Genomic DNA, 27,646 nt, shown 5'->3' with positions numbered 1-27,646 from the left:
TAAGTGACTAGTCAACGACAATACTCACGAAAAACGTGAAGTATTATTTCTTTTATTACGAATAAATGTAGAAATATAGCTCATGAAACATGTGATAATTTCGTAATAAAATTAGATATATAGAATCGGGTGGAGACTAAGCTCGATGACGTAATAAGAATTGCGTACGCCCCGAAAGGAAAAGGAGAAACGTGGGGATGACGATGACGACTACGGTGGTGGTTTGTGGTGTTGGTGGTGGTGGTGGTGGTGGTGGTGCAAGCATCGACAATGGTGGATAGAATTGTAGGAGAAATCTCTTGATGGTACGGAAGAAGAACCAAGAAGGGGGTGAGAGCTTCGCGCTCGGTATAAATGTAGCCCGCGCAAGCTCGACCAATCACTCGCCCTCTAACCTCCAAACTCCGCGCTACCAACATCCCCCTCCTTATTTATTCAGTGAACAGCAACCCGCCACCTTCGACAGAAACTCGTGCCTCGTGACAACCTCGTGGTGGTTGTTTCTTCTTACTAAGAGAATCCTCAAAATAAGAAGATCTGCCACAAGATATTCGTCTTCGAAGATTTCCAACGCAAAAATGTCGACGGTGAGGATTAAAATTTAACTCTCCGCTTGTTTCTTTTCCTCTTCTTTCATTTTGTTTCTCGATCATTAGTTCATCATAAAAGTGACTCCGTTTCTTTCTTTCTTTCTTCTTTCGTCTCTTTTATGTCAGTGCGTTTTGTATTTTACGTTTAAGAAGATTATTAAAAAGTCTCTTTAATTTTAAGTCTCATATCGAAAAGTGATATGCAGGAGAAAGTGACGATCTTACTTTTTCTTTTTTTCTTTTTCCTTTTTTAAAAACAGTCTGGAATGTATACTTCCATCTTTTTTCACTTTAAAGTGAATTAAAGTAATTCTTTCTTCGTTCGAGTTGCGATATCGAAAATTGAATCGTAAAACGACGAATCGTGGCGTTTATATGTATTCTTTTAAAAAACAAAATAATCTTTTCGATGCCGAAAAAACGAGAGCAGATTGAAATTCATTAAACAACTTTCTCAACGACTATTAGTTTATAGATCATTACTCCTCAGGGAGGAAGTTAAATTCGGACGCAATCCTTTATAACCCTTCGTTTCGTATCTCGAAAAAGCAATCGAAAACGCAAACGTATTAGCTACGTCTAACTGCTCGTAAAATTCACTTCGGAAAATGTGCTACGAAAATTTTTTAAGCTTTTGCTCGTTCATTTTCTCGTATACAGGTCGATGACGAATCGTATTAAAATCTGTAAAAAGTATCTACATGCCAAAAATATAATTAGAGTGTTATTTAAGAGTTCGAAACGTAGTACTCGCGAATAAATTTCATTGAACGTAGGTACTTAAACGTTAGAATAAAAAACTTTGCACTTTTAACAAACTTTTGATGCAAAATCCTCTCTATTATTCATGATTACCACTATACAAAGAGAAAATTCGAACAAGTATGTACATAGATAAATAGCTACATCCAAGATGCTTCGTCTACTTGTGCGGTTGCCAAGTAAACTTTGCTCTTCCGAAAATATAGAAAAACTGAAGAGTTTTTCATTTTCCTGCGTCCGATCGTACGTTATTACGTATTCGCGAATTTACGAAAATTGGATTAACTTTCATTTTGCGAGTTTAATCTATTCAAAATTGATCCGAAATAATTTTATCAGGATTTGTTACAGAAATATCTATTTAAACACCTAATAAATAACCTCCTTAAACTTGTATTTAAATGCAACGATAATTTATTTATAATTATGCCGCGTAATATGATCAACCGAGGAGAAAACTTGTAAACGATAAACCGCAATGAAAGCACGAGTAAACGGTGGAAGAATAAAAAAAGCAATTTGGTAAAAAGGATTCGTGATTTAAGAAGACTCTCGTGGATCAAGCTAATGAATTAGAATATTAGACGAGATTAGACGAAAACGAGGCTAAATGCTTGACGTGAGGTAAAGAATCGGAGATCCACGACCTCGTCGATTGATCTTGATAGAATCGAAAAATAAGTGCCTTAGAATTTTGTGCGAAAGCAAAGAAAAGATTCAATGGCGACAGAGGGACGCCCGAAGAAGGAGGAATCTTTTTATATGCCACGAGACAGAGAGTCGCCGCTACGTCCTACATCCGCGATAGAGAAACTGCGTTACGTTACGTTTCTATCTCTATCTCTATCTCTATTGTTATTACTGTCTCTCTCTGTCTTCTTCTTTCTCTCTTTCTTCTCCTTTCGCCATATCGAAGAATATCGGGTAAAACCCAAACCATCGACATATCATCCTTTTTGTTAGATCGTTAATTCGTTATCAATCCAAATGATGAAATCTTTTTATGGATTTTTTTATGGAATAAGAGAACTCGTGTAAATTTCGTCAAACGTGACGACAGCAGTTCCTAAAATCAAAATCATTGTTTTATCTTTTGTTTTGCCTAAAGGAAGCCCAGTAATATAAGAATCACGGAAATGATGGACAGGGTTAACGTTGAAGATATCTATTGTACGAGCTTTAACCGGATATCACGAGTCAGTGGGGATAGAAACGTTTTTGCGAAAAATCGATTAAAATTTCCCTTCTATTGTCTCTTTTTTCGCTTTCTAATCGTTTAACCATCTCTCATCTTACAATCTATTTGATATCTTTTTTCACTACTTCTCCGATTTCGGAAAAACCTTCGCGCTTGGGTAAACGTCGCGTCATTCCTTCTTTAGCTAGACCACTATCGATTCCGAAAATGTTCGATGATCTATTTTAATAGATTTCGGCTTTGTGAACATAGTTTATCATCTTTCTCTACAAACATCGGCTAAAAGTTTCGATTAAGAGTTTATTATGGCTTTGTAAATTGATATTAAAGTCTTCATCATAGAGACCATTGCAAGAATTTCATCGTCGCTTCTCCAATTCATTTTCGCGAAATACAAATAGACGATTAACTAATAAAATATGAAATCTATCTAATCAAAGTACGAACGTTTCGACCGATCAACGGAACTTATCGTGTATCGCGAATTGAGCGCATTTCGTGCTCAAAGATTTATTGATTAATCTTGTTAATAACGTGACCCCATAGTGTTACTTTATACAGGGCTTGTACGTCGCCGCATAATTAGATCGTAAATCGTCATCCTGACACCTTACGCACATTGCTTGACATAAAAATCTAAAGAGAGAAGAGAGAGAAAGTGAATTGTCAATGATCATGACTAATGATCTCAACGCAATGTTACTAATGTTACGGAGTAGTTGTACGATGCTTCAAAAAATGTAAATATTTCGTAACCAAGAAAAAACGCGTTATACTCGATATGTTCCTCGATATTCCGGAGCATAGCATTTATTTTTCATTAAGCATATTGTTACCGATATCGACGCTAATGCCCAAAATGTTTATAAATAAACTTGTATTTATAAGCAAAATATTTTTACGTGATATTTTTCAAAAGAACTAACATTTTTTATACAATTTCATAAATCCATCAATTTACTCTCCATTTACTATGACTTTCGAAAAACTTCGATATCGTTTTCGTTGAATCAATACAAAAGCTCGCTTAGAAATATTTCGGTATATTGATGCAAATAACCATTAATTTGCTTTTTAATAAACGTTCACATCGATGATCGTTCATAAATAATTGTGCAAATCGTCAAAATACATCCTTCTATGAAAAGGAGACGCTGCAATTGTTGTGGCTACCACCGACCTTTTTCGAGCTGTACCACCAATCCATTTGTATAATTTCCGCAATTTCGATTGCCGCTAATTAACTAAATTCAGTCAGCTGCGACGTCGCGTAAACACCTACTCTCTCTCTCTCTCTCTCTCTCTCTCTCTCTCTCTCTCTCTCTCTCTCTCTCTCTCTCTCTCTCTCTCTCTCTCTAACATGTACGCGTGTGTGGGTCTTTTGATAAAATTTCAATCGACGTGCGAATCCACGATTGAGGCAAACTAATGTTCCGCAATAAAATCCTTAGAAAATTTTATCCAAATGAACTTACATTAAACCTTATTTTAAATCGTCATTCAGATAAAATTGATTAATTTCATAAAAATGGACTTTATTGATTTAACGATACGAGAATATATGATTAATACGACTGCATTAATATCTTCAAAATCTCTCTCTCTCTCTCTCTCTCTCTCTCTCTCTCTCTCTCTCTCTCTCTTTCTCTCAACGTTATTATATATAAATATATGTACGATTTTGTTTGAATATTCCAACTTTATTAAATGCAGTATAAAATGAAAAGGGAAAAACGATCGATGCCGAAGCAAAATTTCTTTTATGATCTCACTATATTTTTTTACCCCTCTGCGAGTAAGTAATCTTTGGGGAGGTAACAATTTGGTAAATTCGTATTTGCTTACCGCTTATTGCTACTTGTTAAGTGATAAAGATCGACGTGATTATCCATCGAAGAAAAATACCTACTATCGAATATCGGATAATCGATTAAATTTTTATGTATTCCCTCGTGAGAGATGAGGTCGTTTGGAAGGCTTTAAGTATTCGAAAATCCAGGCGCGAAATCCAAATACAAAGAATATGATGAAAGAAATAAGTATTCTCGTAAGTAGATATTCGTACTTATTGTAGGACAAATAACGATAAACAAGGATAAGGGCCGAGGAAAAGAAAGCTATCGGTCGCATATTCGAAAAACGCATCACGCGATACTCTTTTATGAGGTGTACACTACGTGATCGGTACGTCAATCCTTTGGATAGTTATTTACAATTAGTTGCCATCCCACTTTGAGGAGTAAAGAGGAAAATTTTAATGTCTTCTTATAATAATTCGAGTATCGAATAAAATAACGTAGATAGAATCATTGTAAAATATATAGGGACATCGATCTCCTCGAATCAGTATTCGATATAACAAATAAAGATTATTCATTTCGACGATCTTCGGACATATGTTCCTCATTTCTTTGTCTTTTCGTTCGTTTTTTTATTCCGAATATGCTGTGTGTATGTGTGTATGCGTGCGTGCATGCGTGCTTATCATGTGTTGAGACTTCACCGCTGTAACTCGAACAAATATTGTAGAAAAAATATGAGAAATTGTGTGGTGGACACTCGATAGAAACATCTTCTTCTATCGTAAGATCCTATTATTTTCAAGAGAAATGTTGGACAACATATATCCAGTTATAGGAGCAAATTATTTTCTTTTTCTTTTATACTTTTTCTCTTATGTGAAGGAAACAACACTGTTTTTCGTCAATTCCCGTCGTACTCGTTACTGAAACTAACAAGAGAAACTATATTTGAAGCGACCAGCAGAGATTTTTTTGTTTTAAATTGACGTATGTCCTAGAAAAGATAAAAATATTGGACGCTTGTTTTCTCTTATATCAATACGATTCTTAATTTCACTAATTATAACATGACAAAAATATAACACACAGACACGCAAAATAAACATATATATATATAATATAAAAGTTGGTAGTATTCTTATTATAATGCTTTTGAATAAATGAATTCAAATTTATTATCCAACAAATGATAATGAATGTTTCATGAATCCAACAATGAATGTTTCAGTTTAAAAATTTCCTTCGACGATGCATCATCTTTATCCCTCTCTTCGTTTGCTGTGTTCAAGCATGGTCGGACTACAGTTGGTTCGACGATGTGGATTGCGAGTACGTACACGCATTTGTTCCTAATAATTAATATGTAATAAAAATAAAAAATTATTATATGACAATAATATAATTTAAATATTCATCGTTATTTTATAGAAAGTTTCCCTATCATCCTACTTGCCGAGGTCAGATGTTGAGAAAACGAATGAATACAATTGGACTTTATAAAGAATGCGATGAATCCAAAAGGGATAGAAATTGTTTGGACGGCGAAATAAAATCACAAGAGACGAATCGACATATCGTCTCGAATCCAAGATCTAAATTTTGGAAAAGTCTTCTCGAGAGCGTAAGTTTAACTGCTAAACTTAACTTATTATTAGATGAATCTTTAGACGAAGACATTTGAATGATTCTCTTTTATTTAGGGAGTCAGCCTGGATACTATCCACAATATCTATGGTTCGGATTATGACAAACAATCAAGAAGAAGGAAGTACAACAACCTAAGAATACCGTTGATCGATGCGATCTTCCCGTCAGACCTGACCAACTCGAACGACTATTAATTTGAAGAATGGCGAAATAAATGTCATGTGTTACGCGCAAATATCTCACAAATTCTAATTTTCTATAAATGCCTTACTCTTTTGCTCATATTTCATACATTGACTTTTAATCTTATTTACGTATTGAAATCTGTGTACATTTATTTCCTCGTGTATATGCATATAAAAATTTTGAAATTAAAAATACGTACTGATTTTCTTGAGAAGTATATCGAAGAAGAAGAATTATTTCCTTCCGCCTTGTCTTCTCCGCTTTGTGAATATATTTTTACTATTTTTCGCTTGTGAAATAAATAAATAATGTAGAACAACAACATAGACATTGTATCATCTATATTCATTTGATATAGTCAAGGAAATAAAAATAAAAAGAAAATATAAAGAAATATATTTATTATATTCTGTAAAATGTCAAAATTTCTCTATTTTCATCTACATATGATATATGTGTGTCGAAAGTACGAATATTCTTATGTACAAATAATGAAAGTTTATTCCTCCAAGTAATAAAGATTAATGAAGTATCGTATCATTATATCATTTTCAATCTAATTACCTATATTTACTTCCCCATTTTTAATGTTGTATAAGAAAACAAAGGAAAATTCAATCAAAAACATATATATACCTATATATAGAATCTAACCTGGTATGCGCATGATTCTATGTTCTCTCGTTAGAAAGCACATTGTTGATAGTATGTATTCATATATTTCGCACGAGCGAAACTGAGATAATATTCTGTTGTTATTTGAAGTTTTTATAAATAAAAAGAACATTCATTTGATTTTTATTCTAAATAATTAAATGAATTAGCTATTAAATATGAATAATTTAATAAAAGCGATTATTAAAAAAGAGTATAGAAATTGTGAACATTTAGTATTGAGGTTATCTCGCAATATTAACTATAAATCAGGAATAATAAATAATATGATAAGATGCACAACAAAATTCAATTATGTTATTAATATTCGGACGATTAACCAATTTAATAATGAGGAAAGACAATCCATAAAACAAAACTTATATTGCAATGATGTAAATAAAAATAATCGAATTACGGAAAATCAGTATGCTCGTCAATATCTTGAAAATTCTATTTATTTTAATAAAACAATTGTGCCAGAAAGAAAATACGAAGTAATAGTTACGGACGAACAAGCAGAACAATTATTAAACAAAGATTGGTCGACAGTTCACATCGTCGAATTAGTTTCTGATCTCAGGATATTGTCATATAATATCATAAATAAAACTGATCATGATTGTAATGAAATAAGATACGAACGTATCTTGAATGCTTTAAAGAAAAATATTAACAATCTTACAGGTAATTTATTAGAAGAAGTGTTAATCAATTTATTACCATTTCATAAATATTTGAAAAATACAAAAGACTTTAAAGTTTTAATTGAATCGCTTGATAACTATTGTGAAAAACAATATAAATATTGGCCTATTGATAAAATGTTTTTAATAGCTGATACATTTTATTGTCTTGGTATGTGTAAATATAGTCATTTTATATGGAAATTATTAAGAAAAATGAATTCAAAGCTAAATCAATTAACATCGAAAAATTTAATACAACTTATGTTTTTTGTTAATATTAAACGTAAAACTCCATTAAATATGTATGAAGTAGAAGTCATTTTAGAAGAACATTTAAATGATTTTTCTATAAATGAATTGGGTATAATAGCAATGGGATTTTTTAAAAGTAAGACAAAAATAAGAAATGCTACATTTTTGAAAGCGATTATAAATCGTTTAATTTGTGAAATAAACGAAGTGGATAATATTAGCCTAGCAGCTTTATTAAAATTGATACGGTAATGATTTATTGATATATATATATATATATATATATAAGATTTTACATATAATTAATAATAATATAATAATAAAATAATTGTATATATCACTAATAGATACAGCATGAATTATGATGAAATGATTAACTTTAAAATGTTAGTAGATAGCATTATACCAATTCTTCCAAGACTCACTTTACAATGTTTAGTTCATATAATACATATTTATGCTAAAGCACATATATACGTGGAGTCATTACTGGATACAGTTATAACAAGGTAATTCTAAATATGTATAATACAGATTAAATTGATAAACATATGCTTTTCTTCAAAAAATTAACAAATCAATTAAATAAACAAACTAACTTATGAAGAGTAATAAAACTTTCATGCAATTATTTAGGATATATAATGAAATAAGGGATGCAAGATTGAAAGACATAGAAAAATTAACATATGCCTTAAATACATTCTCTGTTGAATCTACACATCCTATATATGATAAAATAATTGAGGAAATTACTAATCGTGTATCTAATGATAATTCAGAGATAATTAAGTAAGTACGTTTTAAAAGTGTACTATTTAAAACTATACTTTTATCATTTCTCAAAATTTTTTTAAAATATAGACAAGTTATAATGTTACTTGAAATATTTCTTTTATAGCTACACATGGAGGTATGTTAATATATTACGATATTTAGCAAGTACAGGTATATATCCCCTCCATTTGATAAAAATAGCATTTGATCCATCTTATACAAACTTAAGAACTAATGACTACATACTTGGCTGGGAATATACTATGTTAGAATATTGTCTAAAAACAGAAAAATCTGAGTATACTGGTCCATTCCTTCCACCAGGTATTCTTCTAACTTCAACAAAGGTATATATGTAGTTAGTATGTACTAAAAAATTTATTAAGTTATATCTATATCTATATATATATATATATATATATAGATATAACTTAGAATATGTGTATAAATAAAATAAATATTAATAAATTACATTTTAATAATGTTTGCATTTTTAATAGCGACAATGGGCAAAAATGGATAAGGACACTAATTCCATAGTACGCAAGATATTTAATGAAGTTGTATATATCTTGAAGGTATACCTACACTTGTATTTCAATGAAAAAATTACTGTGTATAAATGATACTATAATATAATAATATATTATTAGGAAATCATTGTAAATGATATAAATTTGTATACTGGTAGAGTATTACCTCATTTTCTACAAAATCATATTATATTTGGTCTGGATGAAAATCAAAATTTCATCTCAGCTGAATCAATTTTATCAAAAATACCTGATGTTGACATCAAGAAAATAAATGATACATTTCCGAAAAATGTAAAATGGATAGCACTTGTCGTAGTACATTATAAGCATATCCTTAGAGAAACTAATAAACCAACAGGTATTATAATGGCAAAACTAAGGCAACTGAAATATATTGGATACACACCTATTCTAGTAAGTTTAACATTATATTCAAGAAAATGATTACATTGATGCAAATTGTTAATTTTAATATAAAATAAAATTTGTGAATTATGTTTTAGATAAGAGGTGATGACTGGTTGAAATATACAAATATAACGGAGAAAGAGAAATATCTGAAAAATCTTATAACAAATGCATAAACTGTATTTTTTCTATTTTTATCTTACCTTTATAGAAACTTAATTTCATTGAAAAATTAATGTTACATTAATAATGTTATACTTAATACTATATTTATAATATGTGACCTATTGTTTAATATAATGTTCATTTACTATAAACTCGATCATTTCTTCGCAAATGAACTCCATATGTTCTATTTTCTACACATATATATGAGACATATAGCATATTATAAAATAAACCCTCTATCACACCTATGATGTATTAAGATATAATTTTTTTTAAACATAATCGTTCCTATGATTTCTAAAATTATAGAAAGTGTTCTACATTGATAAGTAGTAAAAATCTTAAAATAGAATATATTTAATTCTTTGTTATAAATAAAAAGAAAAAAAGTATATGATTTCAAAATCATAATATCTTATATCTGCATTATTGACATTTTTAAAAATTTCAATCCAGCATTTTCTAATGATTCTACTATTTATAATAGTATTACTCTGGATCATAGATTTTCTGTAAATCACAAAACTTTCGAAATTTAATACTATATACATATTTTATATATACATAAAATTGTCTAAGACACTGAAATGAAAAAAGATTTTTTTAAATCTTATATGATATGAAATATGCTACTTCAATTAAAACATTAGAAATATTTTGAGATGGTCAAGTTAAGCAGTATATTCTATATATTATTATTATTCTTCATTTGTTCTCTTTTATATTCTGATGTAGTAACATATATATATATATACACACATTAACAAATAGGAATGATATAAAAGAAAGTTAATTATTAACAAATCTGTGTATTAGCTTTTTAGTATATTCATAAGTTATAAATAACGTTGCAGTCGCTGGTATTGTTCTTATTAAAGTCGGTTTTAGACCATTATACAATGCCCCAATTCCTTCCTGTTTTATAATATCTTTCATGACTACTAAGGCAGGTGTTTTTAGATTTTGTACCTTCATAAATTATAATGTAAGATTAATAAAAAATATCAGAATTATTAAATATTGTTGGAAAAAATCATTGAATAAGTCAAAATATATATTACTAACTTGTATTCTACTTTTAACTACGTCTGCTGGAAAAATTACAAGCCAGAGAACCGTACCACCAACAGCACCAGCTACCATTGTTTTCTGCCAACCAATATCATCTCTCTTTTGATTTGGTTTTGCTAAGAGTTCTCTTGTAACTTCATATCCACCAAAAAAGAAAAAATAACCTGGCATTTCTCTGACTATGGTCGATGTTAGCCCCACAAATAAACCTCTTATACCTTGTTCTCTAAGAATATTTCTTGTCAATTCCCATGGTCCTATTCGTGTCTATATAATAATTAATATCCACATAATAATATTTTAGTAACACGAAACAACATATTCTGTATATGAAAAAGTATACGGATTGTTTTTCATTACCATAACTTTGTTTGCTATATCCATTTGACTTTGCACTTCATGCATTGCTTGTAATTTACACTTTATAAGTTCCGTTGGGCATAATGTTAACGAAGAAAAGAACGCGGCAAAAAATCCAGCACATGCATTGCCTAGTGAACTAAGATCCTCGACTTTCTCTTTACCTTTATATGTATAGAATTAGAAAACAAGATTGATTTATAATGAATGATACAGCTGTTCTGAAAAAATATTTACCTAATATCTTAGAAACAACTTTCTGACATCCACCATAAGCAGTGAATAATACTGAATTTTCAGCTACATTAGCTACAACAGCAGGCATAGTTCCTGCATATAAACCTCTTATTATTCCATCTGTTTTTACTGTTTTTACAAAGCAATTAATCATTCCTTTATATATCGATGGAAATGTTTGCATTTTTACTTTCACTGTATCCAATGGTTGACCAACATATACTAATGCTATTCCACCTATAAAAATAAAAGATTTCAATTGCAAAACTATTATCATGACTTATTTTCATTGTATTGATTGTCCAACATTGTTCTCTTTGTTTCTATTGAACATTGTTTGTCTCATTGAAAAATATCAATGAGATGATTATTTGGAAACAAATTGGGAAAATTGCAAGTCACGAGATGTCACTTTATAAATGACGATTGTACAAAATTCTTAAGCTAACATCGTTTAATAGAAAGAATTAGGAAGAAAAATATAATACACGATAATGTGACTCGATATGTGAAATTTATTATTATAAATTTACCAAGTGAACCAGCGACAAAATCAATGAGTCCATCTTTTAAATTATTCATATAATCTTGTTTTTCTTCTATGGATTTAAGCGTCATTTTTAAGTTTTATGAATACTATATTTATATACGCGATAAGAATGAAAGTACAAATACGATAAACACGTGCTTGAATAACATTCGAAACTTTGACTGACATGAGCCTTCCAATCTGTGGCTTCGGTCGTAAGTATAAACGCATGCGCATTACGAGATCTATGGACTACTTTAAGATCCAGCTACGGATCCAGTGTTTGATAACAGCGGGATTCTTAGTCTTTATCGCTAATATAAAATCTACAGTAGATAAGATCACATATAGATAAAATCCAACATTAGATTTTGCATTTGATTAAAATGAAGAATTCGTTAAATATTTTCTCTTACATATTTTATTCATTATTTACAAAATTGGATTTTTTATAAAATGCTCTCAATTTATTCATTTTCATCGAAAAGAAAGATTTGATTATTTAGATGTAAATGTTCGATTTAGGAAGAATGTATTTATCTAACATACAAAACCAATTGCATATCATTATTCCTCGTTATTGTTAAACGAAATATCTTGATAATGTTGCTAAGTTACAGAAAGACGCAAAGAGTAACACCAATGTACGGTTGCTATGGTAACGCAGAAATACCAAATAAAAAGCAATAAATCACTAAAAGCTTCTAGACACTTTCTTAACACGCGATAGTAGCAGCACATGTCAAATCCCTTTAAATTAGATAGAACGAAGCTACCGACCTCGCGACAAGAAATTCACTTTTAATCTTGTTATCGTCCACGAAAGATTATCCTTTGGACGTTTTACGTTAAAATTACGTGTAATGAAATATTCAAGAAAATAGGAGAACGAGAAAGGGAAAGAGAGGAGAGAGCGCGCGCAAAAAGGAGAGAGAGATAGAGAGAGAGAGATAGAGAGAAAGAGAGAGAGAGAAAGAGAGAGAGAGAGAGAGAGAGAGAGAGAAAGAACAAGAAAAAGAAAAAGATAGAAGGAATCGGAATTACGATGGTCCATTGAGCAAAGTCCCTAAACGATGATCGTACTCTGCCTATTCCAGAGTGCACATATGTGTATGCATGACGTACGCGACAGTCGTATACTTCAAAAAGATGGATTTTCTCTCGTATCAGCTCGATTAAAGGATCTCGCCGAAGGTCTACCTTCGTAAAGAGAAGGAACGAGTTCGCGTAGACTCGAACTCAACGACGATAGGAAACGTTAGACGAATTGTAGATTCGATCGTTACTCAAAAAAGTGTGAAAGTGTGCGTCGCGATCGGATCTGCCATGATAGATCCGAACGCGTCTTCGCGGCGCCCGAAAATAGTCGAGAATCATTGGGAAAATGCGTGAATACTGTTATAAGGAGCGTTCCTTTGTGGTAAGTATGCTCCTTGGGGAAATCTTTGCATTTTCCTTAATCCGACGAATTAACTGACAAAGGATATCAATCCATTTTGCGGCTCGCTTCTCTTCCGAAAAGGCAGAGCCGTGCAAAGCGCTCGGGTTCTACCTGCGCCATTAGCGTTTAGGGCATGGTCGTCGTTCGTCCCTACCTTTCAGTACAATTGTCAAAATAACTGAAAAACATTACGAAAGATCGTACGGCCGCGTTTTTCTTACACTCGCTCTACTTCTCTTCATTCGATCGACGATGCAAAACGGTTTAATCAGTATGCGCTTCGATCGATAACGCCTGTGTTATACAAAACTTTTTCCAACCGCTGTCTCGCAAGACGGTCGCGATGACTTTTCAAGTAAAAATTCTTCCTGCTTCTTTAATCATCTTTTATTCCTTCCCTTTTATTTTCTTTTATTACGAAAGATTCTCTCGACTATATCGGATTCTAATTGGCCTATCTTTTGAATTTAACTGGAACTACTATTAATTAATACTTATATGAGTTCGTTATATTTACTACTTACTCTATACGTTCCCTGTTCAGTCTACGTTCAACGAATTTTGATCGAACGAAATCAATTAACATGTCCTTCTGTCTAATTACGAATGATAACTTTAATTTTATGAAATAACATGTGACATATACCTTGCAAACTGTCATAACTTTATCATATGTTTGTGCAGTAAAAGTCAGGATTGCAGAATGGTGGTAGATTGCTTGTCAATCCAAGGCTCAGCAGCTGCAGCACGGAAGCAGGAGCGAAGGCTAGGTGGATCTGTTAGTGCAAAAATGCAATCAAATGCCCTTAATAACGGGGGTGGAGGTGGAGGTGGAATGACACCAAAAGAACTTTCAGATAACGATGACCTAGCTACTTCCCTCGTGCTAGATCCATATTTAGGATTTACCACTCACAAGATGAATATAAGGTACATCATATATATATATATATATATATATATATATATATATATATATATATATATTATTTAATCAAAATTAATTCAATTTAATTTTTCTAATTTGATTTTATTCTATGGGATCTTTTATTTTATGTACTTCTTTAATTTTAGATACAGGCCGCCCAAAGCAAACAAAGAAGACTTACGCAAAATTATTTGTGAATTTATTCAAACTCAAAATTATGAAAAGGCTTATAAAAAACTTATGGGTGGGGATTGGGGGGCAAGGCTTCCACACACTAAATCCAAACAGCAGCAGATCAATTTGGAGAAACATGTAAGTAACGTTAAAAAGAACTTTCTTGATGTGAATTTTAGAAACATTACAAATTGTTCATACTTTCATAGATTTATCGGTATTTGAGAGTTTTCGATAAGGATTCTGGATTTGCCATTGAACCATGTTATAGATATAGTTTAGAAGAGCAAAAAGGAGCAAAGATATGTGCCACTCGTAAGTGGTTGAAGCATGAAAAAATATCTTGTCTTGTTGGTTGTATCGCAGAACTTAGTGAAAAGGTTTGTTGGAGCGTGTCAAATTAAGGACAAATTATTAGGCAAATTCTGAATAGACTTATTATGAAATAATAATATAACTTATTATTCATAGGAGGAAGCTGCACTACTCCACCCAGGGAAAAATGATTTTTCAGTGATGTACAGTTGCAGAAAAAATTGTGCACAATTGTGGTTAGGTCCTGCTGCATATATAAACCATGATTGCAGAGCCAATTGCAAAGTTAATAAATATATATTTGTCATATTTAATGAGATTTATTTTTCAATAATCTATGTATAAAATATATTATTTATATACTTCTTTATATATTCTCAGTTTGTAGCTACTGGTCGAGATACCGCGTGCGTCAAGGTACTACGAGATATCGAAATAGGTGAGGAAATAACTTGTTTCTACGCAGAAGATTTCTTTGGAGATGGAAATTGTTATTGCGAATGTGAAACATGCGAAAGAAGAGGAACCGGAGCATTTGCCAGCCAGAAACCTGGAGAAGAACTTTCTTCTGGTAGTTCAAACACAAAGTGTTTTGAAAGAATCTTATATCACTTATCATAAAAATCTTGAAACATTTTAGGATACCGCTTGAGAGAAACAGATAACCGCATCAATAGAACAAAGCATCGACAGCAACCATTGGGTAGAAATAAACAACAAGCTGATGGTGCTTTAACTGAAAAAAATGCAGTCCTTGTTGACAATGCAGCTATTGCACCGCAATCTCTTAGTATGAAAGAATTGCGACGCAAGGGACTTACGAAGTATGACGCGGAACTTTTGATTGCGCAAGGTTGTAGATTTTCAGATATTGCTCAACAGCAACCATCGATAAATAACGGAGAAAATGTCTTGCAAACTTCTCGACCTCATCCCTATACAAATACTAATTCTGTGACAAGAAATCTTAGAAACAAGGTTCAACATAATAAATGTGAAAACAATGGCAATGAAAGAAATGTAAAAACTGGTCAAAGTCTTAGAGCTTCCAGGTAATATCCAATTAAATTAAATATAATACTATCATACTAAATTGATGTTTAAATTGATTTTATATGCACTTATATACAGGCTTCAAAAGAGAACAGAATCCAAAAGATCAAAGAATAATGAAAAAACTGAGTCTACCTGTTTGGATGTACCTATAGAAAAAACTTCTGCAGAATCAAGTGATCATAAAGAAGAACTGGATAGAACAATAGTAAATAAAGAAACCGTGTATTCGAGAGTGCCGAAACATCATGTCCATAATACATCATCTTCGTCTCCGAATTTTGAATCTGATCTTCGAAATTCAATTCGCAATGCATCAAAGCAATTAACTTCCTCTGCCTTTCAGAAAGAATGTTCTGTTAGATTAATTGTTGGAAATACGAGACATACAAGTAACGATAACGTAGAAGAGAAAGGAATACCTAAGCTTGCGATAGAAGTTGATCCAAATATTATAAGTAATATTGACACTTTCAGTTATAAAAAAAGACATTATAGTACAAATTCCTGTGATTCAGTTCAAGTAAGTTCCACATCCCTGCCTCATGTTGATCATATAAGTGCCACAAATAATCATGAACCAGCTTTACAAAATACAAATACATCTAACACTTTTTGCTGCACTTTAGCGAATACGCAAAATGTTAATGAAAAAGGCAACCACTGTGAAACACCTGAAAAAATATCTAATAATTGTATTAATAAGTTAACAAAATGTTCCAAATCAGTGTTAGTAGATGAGGTGAAAGATGATAGTAATGTTGTATATAATGAATTTCCTCAGGAGCTCAATTGTTATAATTCACCGATATATAGAAAAATTCCTCGGAATATTGATTTTCGAGGAACCAGTAGAACACCTTCTATTTCGTGTGAAATCAGATCTGATGATGAGTGTCACAAAATGGATACTGCAAGTATAATAATAGTGGATAAATGTGATAGAGTGAAAGAAAAGGTGGAAAATCTTGTGAGTGATCCAACGAATACTTCTGTTACTGTTGGATTTTGTGAACTTGATACCGTTAAAGATACTGCCAATATAAAGAGTGATTGTGAAAGTGTTCAAATGTCTTGTAATGCAGTTTTGGATCATACAAATGAGCTTGATCCGAAAGGCAATATGTATTTTAAAAATATTAAAAACAAAGTGGATATAAAACCTGAAGACTGTGAAATACCTGAAGTCAGTACAACAGACAGTGAATCTAAACTTCTAATGGGAAAAGAAATTAGCACAAACTTAAGTAGAATTGAAGAAAATGACTGCAATGCGAGTGTTAATGATACAAATTCTGAGGATAGTTGTAGTTTTACAATGAAAAGATCCACGCATCAGCAAAAGGAGATAACAGACATGCCGTTAAAATCACGAAAGAGTCAGAAAAGTACAAAACGTTCTCCAAAATCTCGATTCAATGATATTGTAAATGTTACACAATGTCGTACGGAAGATAGTGCAAATACAGTGGTAGCAAAGAATTGTGCTAAAACGGAAAAAGAAAAAAGTAGACTGACAAGGAGTCAAAGGAGGGATCAGCAAAGACCACAGACTTCTGAAATTGGAGTAGCGGATGATGATTCAGGCATACAGGGTGATATATATGAATTTAGTGAAAAAGAAAGTAACTTGGAGGATATTGGTATACCATCAATAATACGACGCGGTAAATGTGAAAATCGTCATATATCTGGAGTTTCGTCGCATTTACAAGAAGTTCAGTGTAATAACGAATATAACAAAACTGATCCTCCGATATTGATGCCTGAAGAGCCATGGCCCCCGTCTAGTAGTCTGAGTCATTCAACAGAAACAGATATCAGTAGCCAATCAAGGGAAAACTCTGTTGATGTTGGTGAGAGTTTGAAAAGGTATGTTTTTTAGCTATGTCTTTCAATTTCAGATTTTTTATTTTATATAAATACGTATATATATATATAAATATATATATACACTTTTAATTACTATTCATTATATATAAACAAAAATTGAAGTGTTATTTTTTCAGATTGACTGTTTGCAACAATGGTAGTATAGAAAAAAGATCAACGTTATCCGAGTGTCAATGGCAGACTGATACTAGTAATTGTCGAGTTTGTCCTACAACTCCTGAAAGAACTGGTGGTAGATTAAAGCTCACATTACGTATGAAACGTTCTCCAGTTTTGGATGATATTGTAGAATCAGGTACTAGTCTAAGTGAAGACAGTTATGAACCTGAATACGAAGTATTACGCGTTGAAGGAGTGGAAAGAAGTAAACGGCGGAAGAAACATAAAACTCGGGATCGAGAAAGACGGCACAAGAAACGCGAATTAAATCTTGATCCGCCTCCGCCACCTATGAAAAGATTAAGATTAATTTTTGGAAATGAAACACACACTATTGATCTGCCACATTCTTAACAGCTATAAAATTCATTGTGTATACACCATCATTGATTATAACAGACTATTATTATGATTATAATTATGCACGAGAGTTTAAGCCTCCTTGTCCTTTAAGACTTCATGACTATTGTTTATGATTTATTATTAACAAAGGAGAAAATGATCTATTAGTATTGTCACATTTTCCATATTTCCAATTTTCCTTAACTTCCTAATTTATTCCTTGTTCTTTTATAAATTAAAATGTACTTATTCCTATAACAACGAATAGCTAAAGGCCTAGTAATGTTCTCCAAATATGGTTATAAATTGAACAAGATATGATGTTGGTTTTATATAAACAAAAGAAATATCACCTATAAATTCCATATGTGAAACAAAAATTGGCCAATTATATCAGATCGTAAGATTAGTCCATAACACATAGATATTTGTGCAAAATAATTTCATATAACTACATAAAAATATTACACAAATAAAATGACTTGCTAATAAAAATGATCATAATTTAGATGAAGTAATTTTCTTTTTCTTTTTTCTTTTTTTTTTCTTTTTTTTTTTTCTTTTTTTTTTTTTTTTTTTTTTTTTTTACTTCTATCGTGTCGAAGTAAACGAAATATTGATAGATATATATATGTCTGAAATACTTTATTCTCCTCCAACTTTGATGTTTTATGATAAAACATTAAGAAATATATATTTTAGTTGCAATTTGAAACATAAATTAATAAATTGAATGGAAACATTTTTCTCATGCAAAATTTATATAATATTATATTCTTTTTAATGGTGAGGAACTGGTTAAGTAGGACAAGGTATACTACACACTGTGTCTTTGTGTGTTACTGCAGGCAACACGGACAAAGAGGAGGATCCATACACTTATACTATGTATAATAATTAATACTAAATAATTGAATTGGCTAAATAATAGCTAGTATATAATAATTATTATTCCCAAATGCGTGATCGAATGTCATGATAATATTGTAAATAATACTTATATTATATATAAATATGTGTGTATGTTGGTGCCTATTGAAAACTATATACACACATATTTGTGTGTAAAAAGAATTCATACTTGTATTCTGTATCTGGATGTACTACAATGCCTTGATACGAAATCAATGTCAAAGAAAAGCATTGCACATACCAGGGTATACTGAATGCTATCATTAAAATTATTATGAAGAAGTATTACAAGAAAATTTAGTTAGTGACGCAGGCTATGAAATGCTTACTTGAATATTCAGATTCTTTTGATGATTATAAGCAATCGTTATAATATATCTTTCGAATATTACATTTTTTGTTATAATTATCAGTATAACGTGACGTGATCACTTCAATTTATACGTTATAATCGAAGTCGCTAACATAGCACTAATAGTAAAAGGCTGTTATGTTTATTGACAAATTACAGCCTATTTAAAACATTTTAAAATTCATCAAATAGCAAAGAAATTATGCACATACTTTTGGTGTGAGCATATGCTATTGTACATAAAATTGTAATGTTTTATTGAGATATTTACCAGATAAAGGTTCTTATTTCAATTATATTTTATGTGGTATAATGTATAAGTTTACTATTTAAATGGGCCGTTACTTGTAATATAAGTACTATTTGGATCTGTATTATACATGTTATTTAATAATTAGGTGTATATTTGCTTATTATTTAGAAACTATGCTTATGACAAATTATAAGGGGAATTACAAGTGACAGATTCTATACCACTACGATTGCAATAAAAATATCTTCATAATAATAAATAACAAAGTAAGCAGCGATGACACCAACAGAAGAAATATCGAAAATTCCAACAGAAATATTTATGAGTTATATTTGCATAAAACTTGTTTCAGTTTGCATGTAATATGATTTAGACATCGCTTTTTCTACTATAAATACTTATGAATTAACATAGTGACATATATATATATATAAATAAATACAAAATAATATGACAGAACTTAAACTGTAATAGTTAATATGTAAAAAATTATATCTATTTTTGTGCCTCTTTTCTGCATGGCTATGGTACAAAACACGATGAAAACAAGCAATCATTAATATATTTTTATGTGTTTCGTATCAATGATTTTTGTGACAAAATCAATGTAAATATTATCAAATAATACTAAATATTTTTCTTAGTTTTCTCTTTCTTTGGAGAATACTTAAGTCGACAAAATATAAGTATTGCCACCTCAATATGTTATTCCAATGTCTCATGAAAACAGGTAATGGGTACAATAGGAAGACTTAAATTAATTTTGTAATAAATTATTTACTGACAAGTTCATCATTTTAATTATATTCAAGAATCAATGATTTACATGTAACTTTTATATTCTATAGATAGGCAAGTTATTAAATTACATAAAATAGTGAATGAAATTAACAAAGAAGCATATAAAATTGAAAAGGTAAACAAAATGGATTTTATCAGATCAACATTTTTACTTGTTAAGATTCTTTTCTTTTTCTTTAAACTTGAAAAGTACATAAACAATGTTTATTTTATATTTATTTCAATACTCTGTGAATTTTATAGAATTTTATTAAAATTTTTTTTATATAATAACGTTAATCGTTATATGCATTGATTATCTCAAATATAATCTAAACGTAGCGGCCCATTTTGTCTAAACTTCGATGATGAAAGAAAATGACTCATGTGACAATAGAAAATTATAAAATTGTGGTTCTTCATGTAGTTTGAATAATGTATTTTCGATGGATTTGCACGATGAAGGAAATACTACGTCCATATTTTGAATGCGTTAAAAAATGTATTACCGAACAAGAAAATTATGAGTCGAAATGATACGTACGAGTAAATTTTCAAAATTAAAATTATCTTATAACTCTATTAAATCCATAAATATTTAACTTTCATTGTCGGCAGAATTTACGTCACTGCCATTAAAATTTTTTTTTTTTTTTTTTTTTTTTTTAGCACATACGAGACTGCGGAGTGCAATGTCATTATAATTATTATAATAATTATAGACGAGTTTTACGACATTAGGGGAAAAAAATATTCTTGAATATTCATCGGAGTAATTCAACATATTTTCATCTTCATCTGTACATTATAATTGTATTGTTGTCTTTGTTGAGCAATTCGACAAATGATTTATGAAAAAAAAATATATATATATAAAATGTATATTATCACATTATTATTTTTTATGATTTAAGATATAGTAATAAATCAATCACGTAACGCAATATTCGCTCGATATTCCATACATATATAAACGTGTTTCTTTTCTTTCCTCTTTTCGATTTATTTCTTTGACTGTTTGTTGTATTTACTTTGGTGTGTATGTGTGTGTGTATGTGCATATATATATATATATAAATCTGTTTTTCTTTGCTGTTTTCATGTATGTTTTATGTTTCTCTTTTTTTAGTTGACGTATTTTTTTTATGACCGTTATTATTGTTATTATTTTACAAGGATCTAGACTAATACACGATCTATGTACCCTGGATGTCATAAAGAATAGCATTCATTTAGTACTAAAGTAATTTTCTTTTCTTTCTTTCTCGATGGCCAAGTTATGTTCGAGCCTGTCGAGCTTCTTTCTTCCAGTATTTTCTAAGCGACTCTTCGAGATTAACATTTCGAACACTAACGGATTTACCAGAATCTAACATTGGTTTTTTAAAAAAGTTTGTATCTCGTAGGTGTTCGTCTAATCGCTGGAACGTTTTCCTGTCTGGAAGATGTTTATTAGAGAAACGATTAGAATCCCCATATAGACATCTTGCTTCTGCTGCATTACATTCGCCGAGTCTATATATCAAATGCATGCCTTCCATTTTCTAGTTTAAATAATTCATTATCACAGCATCAGTTGCTTATTGCTAGGTTGATATCACAAAAATAAAGTAATATAAGCCCTAGAACATGTCTAATGTACAGCATAGCATAGCTTTTGTTGTATCAACTGCTCTTAGCGGGAATATAAACAGGAATAATACTAGTAAACAGATTGAAAGATATTGAGTATATATACAAACAGATCAAGTGGCTTTAATTAGAAAAGGTCGAATAAGCCACATGTTTATATGAACTCTTCAAATTGTTTAATGTCTCCTGTCCATCGATGAAGTTGGTCCCACACATTACGAATCATATATTTTATTTATATCAAATCATATATCATGTCATATATTATAAAATAATATATAGACATATATATTATTTAAATATATAGATAACTTAATACCAATACTGTTTTGTTAACATTCTATTTTATACAACATTGATTAACGAGCTTTCAATTTTTTATAATATATATATATATATATATATATATATATATACGTGTATGTGTGTATATTGCTACGCCATTATTTAGTGTGCGAAGCATGCGTTAAGTGCTTGGCAAGAAAACGCGGGTTTTTGACATTTTATTGGAAAGATATTATATTATTTTCTTATATTTTGCCAATTTTGTCTTCGTTTAAATAATTATTCTACACGAAATTGTAAAATGATTACCGATTGTCAATCATTCACCGATCTAAATCTCAATTCGTGGATCATTACTCAATGCAATTCTATGGGTAAAAATAATTACTTTTTTCTGTTTTACAATATGTATATATATTTATACATATATATTATATGTTTTTATCATAAGTAGAAGCAATATTAATGCACGTCAAGAGTGAATACTTAATTTTACCGTTGTATACGATCTTATCTAAATTATACCTAACCTTTTTATGCAAAAAGATAATTGATAATTTTTTATTTTTACATTTATAGGATTGAAGAAACCAACACCAATTCAGCAGCAATGTATTCCGCGTATACTTGCTGGTGATAATTGCATAGGATGTGCAAAGACAGGAAGTGGTAAAACCCTTGCCTTTGCACTTCCTATATTACAGAAATTGTGTGAAGATCCTTATGGCATTTTTGCTCTCATATTAACGCCTACAAGAGAACTTGCATTTCAAGTATGTTTAACAAAATACTTGAAAACAAATTTTTAATTTTCATGTGATTGCAATCTACAATATGTGTTATCTATAGATAGCTGATCAATTTGCTGTTATTGGAAAATCAATCAATTTGAAAAAATGTGTTATTGTCGGAGGAATGGATATGATGGTACAAGGTTTAGAATTAGCAAAAAAACCACATGTAGTCGTGGCAACTCCTGGACGATTAGCGGATCATATAGAAAGTTGTAATACATTTTCTCTGGAAAAAATTAAGTTCTTAGTATTGGATGAAGCTGATAGGTTATTAGGTGGATCTTTTGATAAACAACTGAAAGTTATACTTCCAACTTTATCTAAAGAAAAACAAGTTTTGTTATTTAGTGCTACAATTACAGACGCTCTTGATAAAGCAAAACATCTTGCCCCTGGGAAGGTATAACAATTATGTTTGTATCTGTTATTATGCCTTTGTATATATATATATATATATATATATATATATATATATATATATATATACACACACACACACACACACACACATTATTTATTATTACTGTTTAAGGTGTTTATGTGGGAAGCAAAAGATGAATCTGGTATTGCTACGGTAAAAGAACTTGATCAACGTTATGTTTTGTGTCCTAAAGATGCTATTGATTCTTTTCTTGTAGAAGTTGTAAGAACATTTCGCACAACAAATGAAACTGGATCCATTATGATATTTACAGATACTTGCAAGTAAGGGATATATCTGTAGATATATATTTCTTTTGAAAATTTTCTTGAAATATATTATTTTTGTAGGAATTGCCAGTTATTATCTATGACATTAAATGAAGTAGGATTTATAAATGTTGCACTTCATGCAATGATAAAACAGAAAGAACGTTTAGCAGCTCTTAATAAATTTAAATCAGATCACATAAAAATTTTGATAGCAACTGATGTCGCGGCAAGAGGCTTAGATATAACTGGCGTAGAATTAGTAATTAATCATACGATACCAAATGTACCAAAAGAGTATATTCATAGAGTTGGTAGAACAGCAAGAGCAGGTAAAGGTGGTATGGCAGTTAGTCTGATAACACCGTATGATATAAAATTACTACATGCAATTGAAAGTATTATTGGAACAAAATTAATTGAATACAAAATAGATGGTAAGATATTTTCCAACATTAAGTTCTATGTGTAATATGATAAAAAAATTTATTTTTCATATATGTACATATATATAACAAATTGTTTTTCGTAGATGAAGAAGTTGTTACGATCTTAACTCAGGTATCCGTAGCAAAAAGAGAAGCAGAAATAAAATTAGATGAAGCTGATTTTTATGAGAAAAAAATAATTAATAAGAGAAAACAGTTACTATTGGAAGGGAAAGATCCAAAAGAAATAGATTTAATTTTACAGAAACATAAAAAACGTCGAAAATTGCAAAAAAGAAAAACAGAAATATCACATAATGAAAATAGATAATACAGATTGAATTATACATTTCTAATAATGTAAATAAAGTTGACTGTATAAAGTATATATTAGTATTTGAAACGATGATTTGTATTATAGAAAAGGTACAAAATCATTCGTAATTACGAATTTAATAAAATTTACATATATTTTAATACATTTTTTGCAAAAATATATTACAAAGACGTTAGTTTAAAATAATTACGAATATATTCAGTCTCGAAAATACTTATTATTTTAATGTATCCTTTCGCCTTAAGTAATTACGATACACAATATATTCCATTAATGAGATTATATATACCTCTTATTTTTAAAAAGTAAGAATTTTTCTATATTAGATTGATTATATATTAAATTGATTGATTTTTAAAGTGACATAGCAAAAATAATATTAGTAAATTGTATATATGGGTACTAAATAACAATTGATGGTATATATCATATAGACATAGATGAATATAAAGATATTAATAATATTTATAATCAATAATCTATTTCAGTTTAGCCTTTGGCTGTAATTTTATCTTTATTCTTGATTAAGTTTAACATCCTTAAAAATGCATGAAGTTCTGCTATATATTCTTTTGGATATTTCCGATAATGTCCTACATGGGGTGATCCATCAAATATTTTGACATAAGTCTGCAATTAAATAAATTGAGATTAATTGGAAAAAATATTTATATTGTTAGAAAAATACCCATATAAATATTCATCTTTACCTTTATACCTAAGGAATCCCATGAATCTCTTACTCTCATATTACTACTTACTGGTCCCACAGGATCTACATTACTTACAAGAAAAAGTGCTGGACTCCGTATCAAATTTGTATGAAACATCTGACTAGAGCGAAGGTAATATTGTGTAGATTGCTTGTAAAATGCTTTCATATGATAGCTAAAAATTTCAAAAAGTTATTAGTTTGTAAATTAATTTACTACATGTTATTTATACCACTTATGTACATGTTTGTTGTAGCTTACACTAAATATTTTTGTATTATAGATTGCAACAAAGGATTATTAGGAAATATAGCACGTGGCGTGCCTATAATAAATTCACTAATATCTGCAGCACTGTCCCATACATGACCAATAATTCTATCAATAACATTATTATATTTTTCACGATTGCTATGTACATAAGTTAAAACTTCGCCCCATAAATAGCCAGCCACAGAAAATCCATGCAGCATAATTTGTTGATAATCCTGATTTTCTTCTAAGAATGTCAACAAATCTGCTGCAATTATCTACAAGTAAAATGTATTCAAATGTAATTAAGTGTCGTATAATTTACATATTATTTAATAACTTACTCTGGATCCTTTTTCAGGCCACATAAGCTGCCATGGAGTGATAGTTACTATCGTAACATCAAATCCGTGTTGTAAATACAAATCAGTAAATTTCATATAGTGTTTCTCTTTAGCTAGAAGCCAACAAATCAAAACTAGCAAAGGTCGTTTTTCTGATGAATTAGAAGTTTTCACTGTATATTTTGATATTCTAATGTCATTATCATGGGAGATAAATTTTATGTTCTTAGTAATTTCACAAGTGGACAATAATCTAGGAGTTATTAGCATAATAGCCTATTAATAAAAACATAGTAGAATAATTATTTGCAGTGATTATTTCAAATATATAATATTTAAATGAATTATAAAATGAAGATAATTACCATATTTTGTTTATTTATTAATTGTCTTGGTTGTAGATAATAATTAAATCTTTTCCATAAAAAAGAAGACATTATTTTTGTTTGTGTCATCATAACAAAAATTTATTCCAATACCTACAGTATAATCAGTTTTTAATCAAATAAATTCTAATTGTGATCGCACACATATAAAACTATTTCTGCTAAACTATTTTGTAACGTGTTACCTTCGATATATTTCAACTTAATCTCTTGATATTTTGCGAAAAAAACATCAAAACCATGAGAAAGATATTTGATTTATTATTTAACAGCGACCGTTTTTCTAATAATATATAAGGATGTCTACTAGTATATAAAGCAAGATCGAAGATCGATTTTTTAATGTTTTTTATCTATAATTAGACATAGAATGTAATTATTATCTGCTTTGTTTTTATTAAAACACATCGAATTAAGTCATAAATACTTGAAGAATAGTTGTATAAACCAATAATATATTGACGGTTATCGTTAAGTTCGTTCATATTCTTGCGAATCATAACTGATTCGATCCACAATCCAATTCAAATTAAAATCAACCTACATGCCCGTCTGTATGAAGGAATGTAATTCAATTTAAAGATCGTATTTTAACTACACACTAGATGAAGAAAGTGATCAATTTGAAATGGCAAAATGTAAAAAAAAAAAAAAAAAAAAAAAAAAAAAGAAAGAAAGAAAGAAAAAAGAGAAAAAAAGAAAAAAAATACGTTGGATAAAAACATTCTGCGTAATTTGAGAGTAAACTTACGAGATGCAACTCAATCGACGAAGAAGCATTAAGACAAACTACCTTCGACAAGCCTTCGACGCATACTAAATATGATAGAAACTGTGTGCATATTATGTCTATAGTTGCGTGTCAGCACTGTACTATGTATAATTAACAACATAATAAATAAGCTACAAACAGGACCGCGCATGCTCATATGTCAATGCACCGTCATTTTTGCACTTGATATATTAATAGATTATTATTTTCTATTAAAAATCTGTTCTAAATGGATATTAAATATATCGGTCTGATCTTTGTCTTTGATACTTGACTTTATTTTTTTGCAAACTTTTTATCATTTTTTTATCTTTCTTACGTGTACTACTAAACACGCAACAATCCTGATTAATAAAATGTGAAAGTAAAATTGCCAACATAATACCTCTCTAATCATGTTTTTAACTTTTATTTTTCGTTAGTATATCCCAAGAAATCCAAAAATCTAAACGCAGTTCGGACGATATTTATAAGATAAATGTCAATAATATTCCCGAATATTGTTGAATATCTTTTTTATTTTCTATGACCTTCAATAATATAAG

The 27,646-nt window shown here is 30.0% G+C and overlaps 6 protein-coding genes across 11 annotated transcripts; 4 read left to right on the top strand and 2 right to left on the bottom strand.

The window, feature by feature from the left end:
* The first annotated feature begins 283 nt into the window (after positions 1–283).
* On the top strand, positions 284–6,728 carry LOC118450572 (uncharacterized). Of its 2 annotated transcripts, XM_035886400.2 has the most exons (4): positions 284–587; positions 5,581–5,681; positions 5,781–5,973; positions 6,053–6,728. In XM_035886400.2, exons 1-4 carry the CDS (start codon positions 303–305, stop codon positions 6,191–6,193), a joined length of 720 nt encoding a protein of 239 aa, XP_035742293.1. In that variant the 5' UTR covers positions 284–302; the 3' UTR covers positions 6,194–6,728. The 2 variants fall into 2 exon arrangements, with proteins under 2 accessions (XP_035742293.1, XP_085513196.1); XM_085657070.1 differs by lacking the exon at positions 284–587 and having other exon boundaries at positions 5,572–5,681.
* A 153-nt stretch (positions 6,729–6,881) lies between these two features.
* LOC118450570 (non-canonical pre-mRNAs endonuclease FASTKD5, mitochondrial) lies at positions 6,882–9,866 on the top strand. 2 transcript variants are annotated; one of them, XM_035886397.2, is made up of 7 exons: positions 6,882–8,028; positions 8,128–8,289; positions 8,417–8,572; positions 8,682–8,904; positions 9,058–9,135; positions 9,211–9,507; positions 9,597–9,866. In XM_035886397.2, exons 1-7 carry the CDS (start codon positions 7,019–7,021, stop codon positions 9,675–9,677), a joined length of 2,007 nt encoding a protein of 668 aa, XP_035742290.1. In that variant the 5' UTR covers positions 6,882–7,018; the 3' UTR covers positions 9,678–9,866. The 2 variants fall into 2 exon arrangements, with proteins under 2 accessions (XP_035742290.1, XP_085513405.1); XM_085657279.1 differs by lacking the exon at positions 9,597–9,866 and having other exon boundaries at positions 9,249–9,447.
* A 435-nt stretch (positions 9,867–10,301) lies between these two features.
* On the bottom strand, positions 10,302–12,103 carry LOC118450571 (mitochondrial ornithine transporter 1). Its single transcript, XM_035886399.2, has 5 exons — positions 11,871–12,103; positions 11,338–11,574; positions 11,101–11,264; positions 10,735–11,007; positions 10,302–10,638 (listed from the first exon to the last, which is right to left on the bottom strand). The coding sequence occupies exons 1-5, from the start codon at positions 11,953–11,955 to the stop codon at positions 10,459–10,461; spliced, it is 939 nt and encodes a 312-aa protein (XP_035742292.1). The 5' UTR covers positions 11,956–12,103; the 3' UTR covers positions 10,302–10,458.
* A 526-nt stretch (positions 12,104–12,629) lies between these two features.
* Hmt4-20 (Histone methyltransferase 4-20) lies at positions 12,630–18,679 on the top strand. Of its 2 annotated transcripts, none has more exons than XM_035886410.2 (9): positions 12,630–13,286; positions 13,992–14,237; positions 14,382–14,547; positions 14,619–14,789; positions 14,881–15,009; positions 15,106–15,295; positions 15,365–15,776; positions 15,856–17,649; positions 17,787–18,679. In XM_035886410.2, exons 2-9 carry the CDS (start codon positions 14,011–14,013, stop codon positions 18,181–18,183), a joined length of 3,486 nt encoding a protein of 1,161 aa, XP_035742303.1. In that variant the 5' UTR covers positions 12,630–13,286; positions 13,992–14,010; the 3' UTR covers positions 18,184–18,679. The 2 variants fall into 2 exon arrangements, with proteins under 2 accessions (XP_035742303.1, XP_035742304.1); XM_035886411.2 differs by lacking the exon at positions 12,630–13,286 and adding an exon at positions 13,431–13,662.
* Positions 18,680–22,539: 3,860 nt separating this feature from the next.
* On the top strand, positions 22,540–24,774 carry Dbp45A (putative ATP-dependent RNA helicase Dbp45A). Its single transcript, XM_035886452.2, has 6 exons — positions 22,540–22,759; positions 22,965–23,158; positions 23,235–23,579; positions 23,712–23,884; positions 23,951–24,306; positions 24,402–24,774. The coding sequence occupies exons 1-6, from the start codon at positions 22,687–22,689 to the stop codon at positions 24,626–24,628; spliced, it is 1,368 nt and encodes a 455-aa protein (XP_035742345.1). The 5' UTR covers positions 22,540–22,686; the 3' UTR covers positions 24,629–24,774.
* Positions 24,775–25,123: 349 nt separating this feature from the next.
* Positions 25,124–27,356, bottom strand: l(2)k09913 (transmembrane protein 53-like lethal (2) k09913). 3 transcript variants are annotated; one of them, XM_085657180.1, is made up of 8 exons: positions 27,081–27,356; positions 26,757–26,881; positions 26,515–26,682; positions 26,309–26,422; positions 25,944–26,219; positions 25,609–25,877; positions 25,345–25,522; positions 25,124–25,264 (listed from the first exon to the last, which is right to left on the bottom strand). In XM_085657180.1, the coding sequence occupies exons 4-8, from the start codon at positions 26,399–26,401 to the stop codon at positions 25,124–25,126; spliced, it is 957 nt and encodes a 318-aa protein (XP_085513306.1). In that variant the 5' UTR covers positions 26,402–26,422; positions 26,515–26,682; positions 26,757–26,881; positions 27,081–27,356. The 3 variants fall into 3 exon arrangements, with proteins under 3 accessions (XP_085513306.1, XP_085513307.1, XP_035742346.2); XM_085657181.1 differs by lacking the exon at positions 26,757–26,881; XM_035886453.2 differs by lacking the exons at positions 26,515–26,682; positions 26,757–26,881 and having other exon boundaries at positions 27,081–27,350.
* Between the last annotated feature and the right edge of the window lie 290 nt (positions 27,357–27,646).

The sequence above is a fragment of the Vespa mandarinia genome, chromosome 5 (assembly GCF_050613455.1).
Source record: "Vespa mandarinia isolate Hongniang chromosome 5, ASM5061345v1, whole genome shotgun sequence".
NCBI classification, from domain to species: domain Eukaryota; kingdom Metazoa; phylum Arthropoda; class Insecta; order Hymenoptera; family Vespidae; genus Vespa; species Vespa mandarinia.
Note: the sequence above shows the minus strand (reverse complement) of the source record. Positions and strands in the feature narration are given on the sequence as shown.

Excerpts from the sequence above, each read along its gene's own strand:
- LOC118450570 (XM_035886397.2), top strand. The coding sequence starts at position 7,019 with ATGAATAATTTAATAAAAGCGATTATTAAAAAAGAGTATAGAAATTGT. Across the intron at positions 8,290-8,416 it reads CTGGATACAGTTATAACAAG|GATATATAATGAAATAAGGG; the intron begins GTAATTCTAAAT and ends GCAATTATTTAG. Across the intron at positions 9,136-9,210 it reads AAGTTGTATATATCTTGAAG|GAAATCATTGTAAATGATAT; the intron begins GTATACCTACAC and ends ATATATTATTAG.
- Hmt4-20 (XM_035886410.2), top strand. The coding sequence starts at position 14,011 with ATGGTGGTAGATTGCTTGTCAATCCAAGGCTCAGCAGCTGCAGCACGG. Across the intron at positions 15,010-15,105 it reads ATTGCAGAGCCAATTGCAAA|TTTGTAGCTACTGGTCGAGA; the intron begins GTTAATAAATAT and ends ATATATTCTCAG. Across the intron at positions 15,777-15,855 it reads CAAAGTCTTAGAGCTTCCAG|GCTTCAAAAGAGAACAGAAT; the intron begins GTAATATCCAAT and ends ACTTATATACAG.
- LOC118450571 (XM_035886399.2), bottom strand. The coding sequence starts at position 11,955 with ATGACGCTTAAATCCATAGAAGAAAAACAAGATTATATGAATAATTTA. Across the intron at positions 11,575-11,870 it reads TTTTGTCGCTGGTTCACTTG|GTGGAATAGCATTAGTATAT; the intron begins GTAAATTTATAA and ends TTATTTTTATAG. Across the intron at positions 11,008-11,100 it reads ATATAGCAAACAAAGTTATG|ACACGAATAGGACCATGGGA; the intron begins GTAATGAAAAAC and ends ATTATTATATAG.
- LOC118450572 (XM_035886400.2), top strand. The coding sequence starts at position 303 with ATGGTACGGAAGAAGAACCAAGAAGGGGGTGAGAGCTTCGCGCTCGGT. Across the intron at positions 588-5,580 it reads CCAACGCAAAAATGTCGACG|TTTAAAAATTTCCTTCGACG; the intron begins GTGAGGATTAAA and ends TGAATGTTTCAG. Across the intron at positions 5,974-6,052 it reads GGAAAAGTCTTCTCGAGAGC|GGAGTCAGCCTGGATACTAT; the intron begins GTAAGTTTAACT and ends TCTTTTATTTAG.
- Dbp45A (XM_035886452.2), top strand. The coding sequence starts at position 22,687 with ATGATTACCGATTGTCAATCATTCACCGATCTAAATCTCAATTCGTGG. Across the intron at positions 23,580-23,711 it reads AACATCTTGCCCCTGGGAAG|GTGTTTATGTGGGAAGCAAA; the intron begins GTATAACAATTA and ends TTACTGTTTAAG. Across the intron at positions 23,885-23,950 it reads ATATTTACAGATACTTGCAA|GAATTGCCAGTTATTATCTA; the intron begins GTAAGGGATATA and ends TTATTTTTGTAG.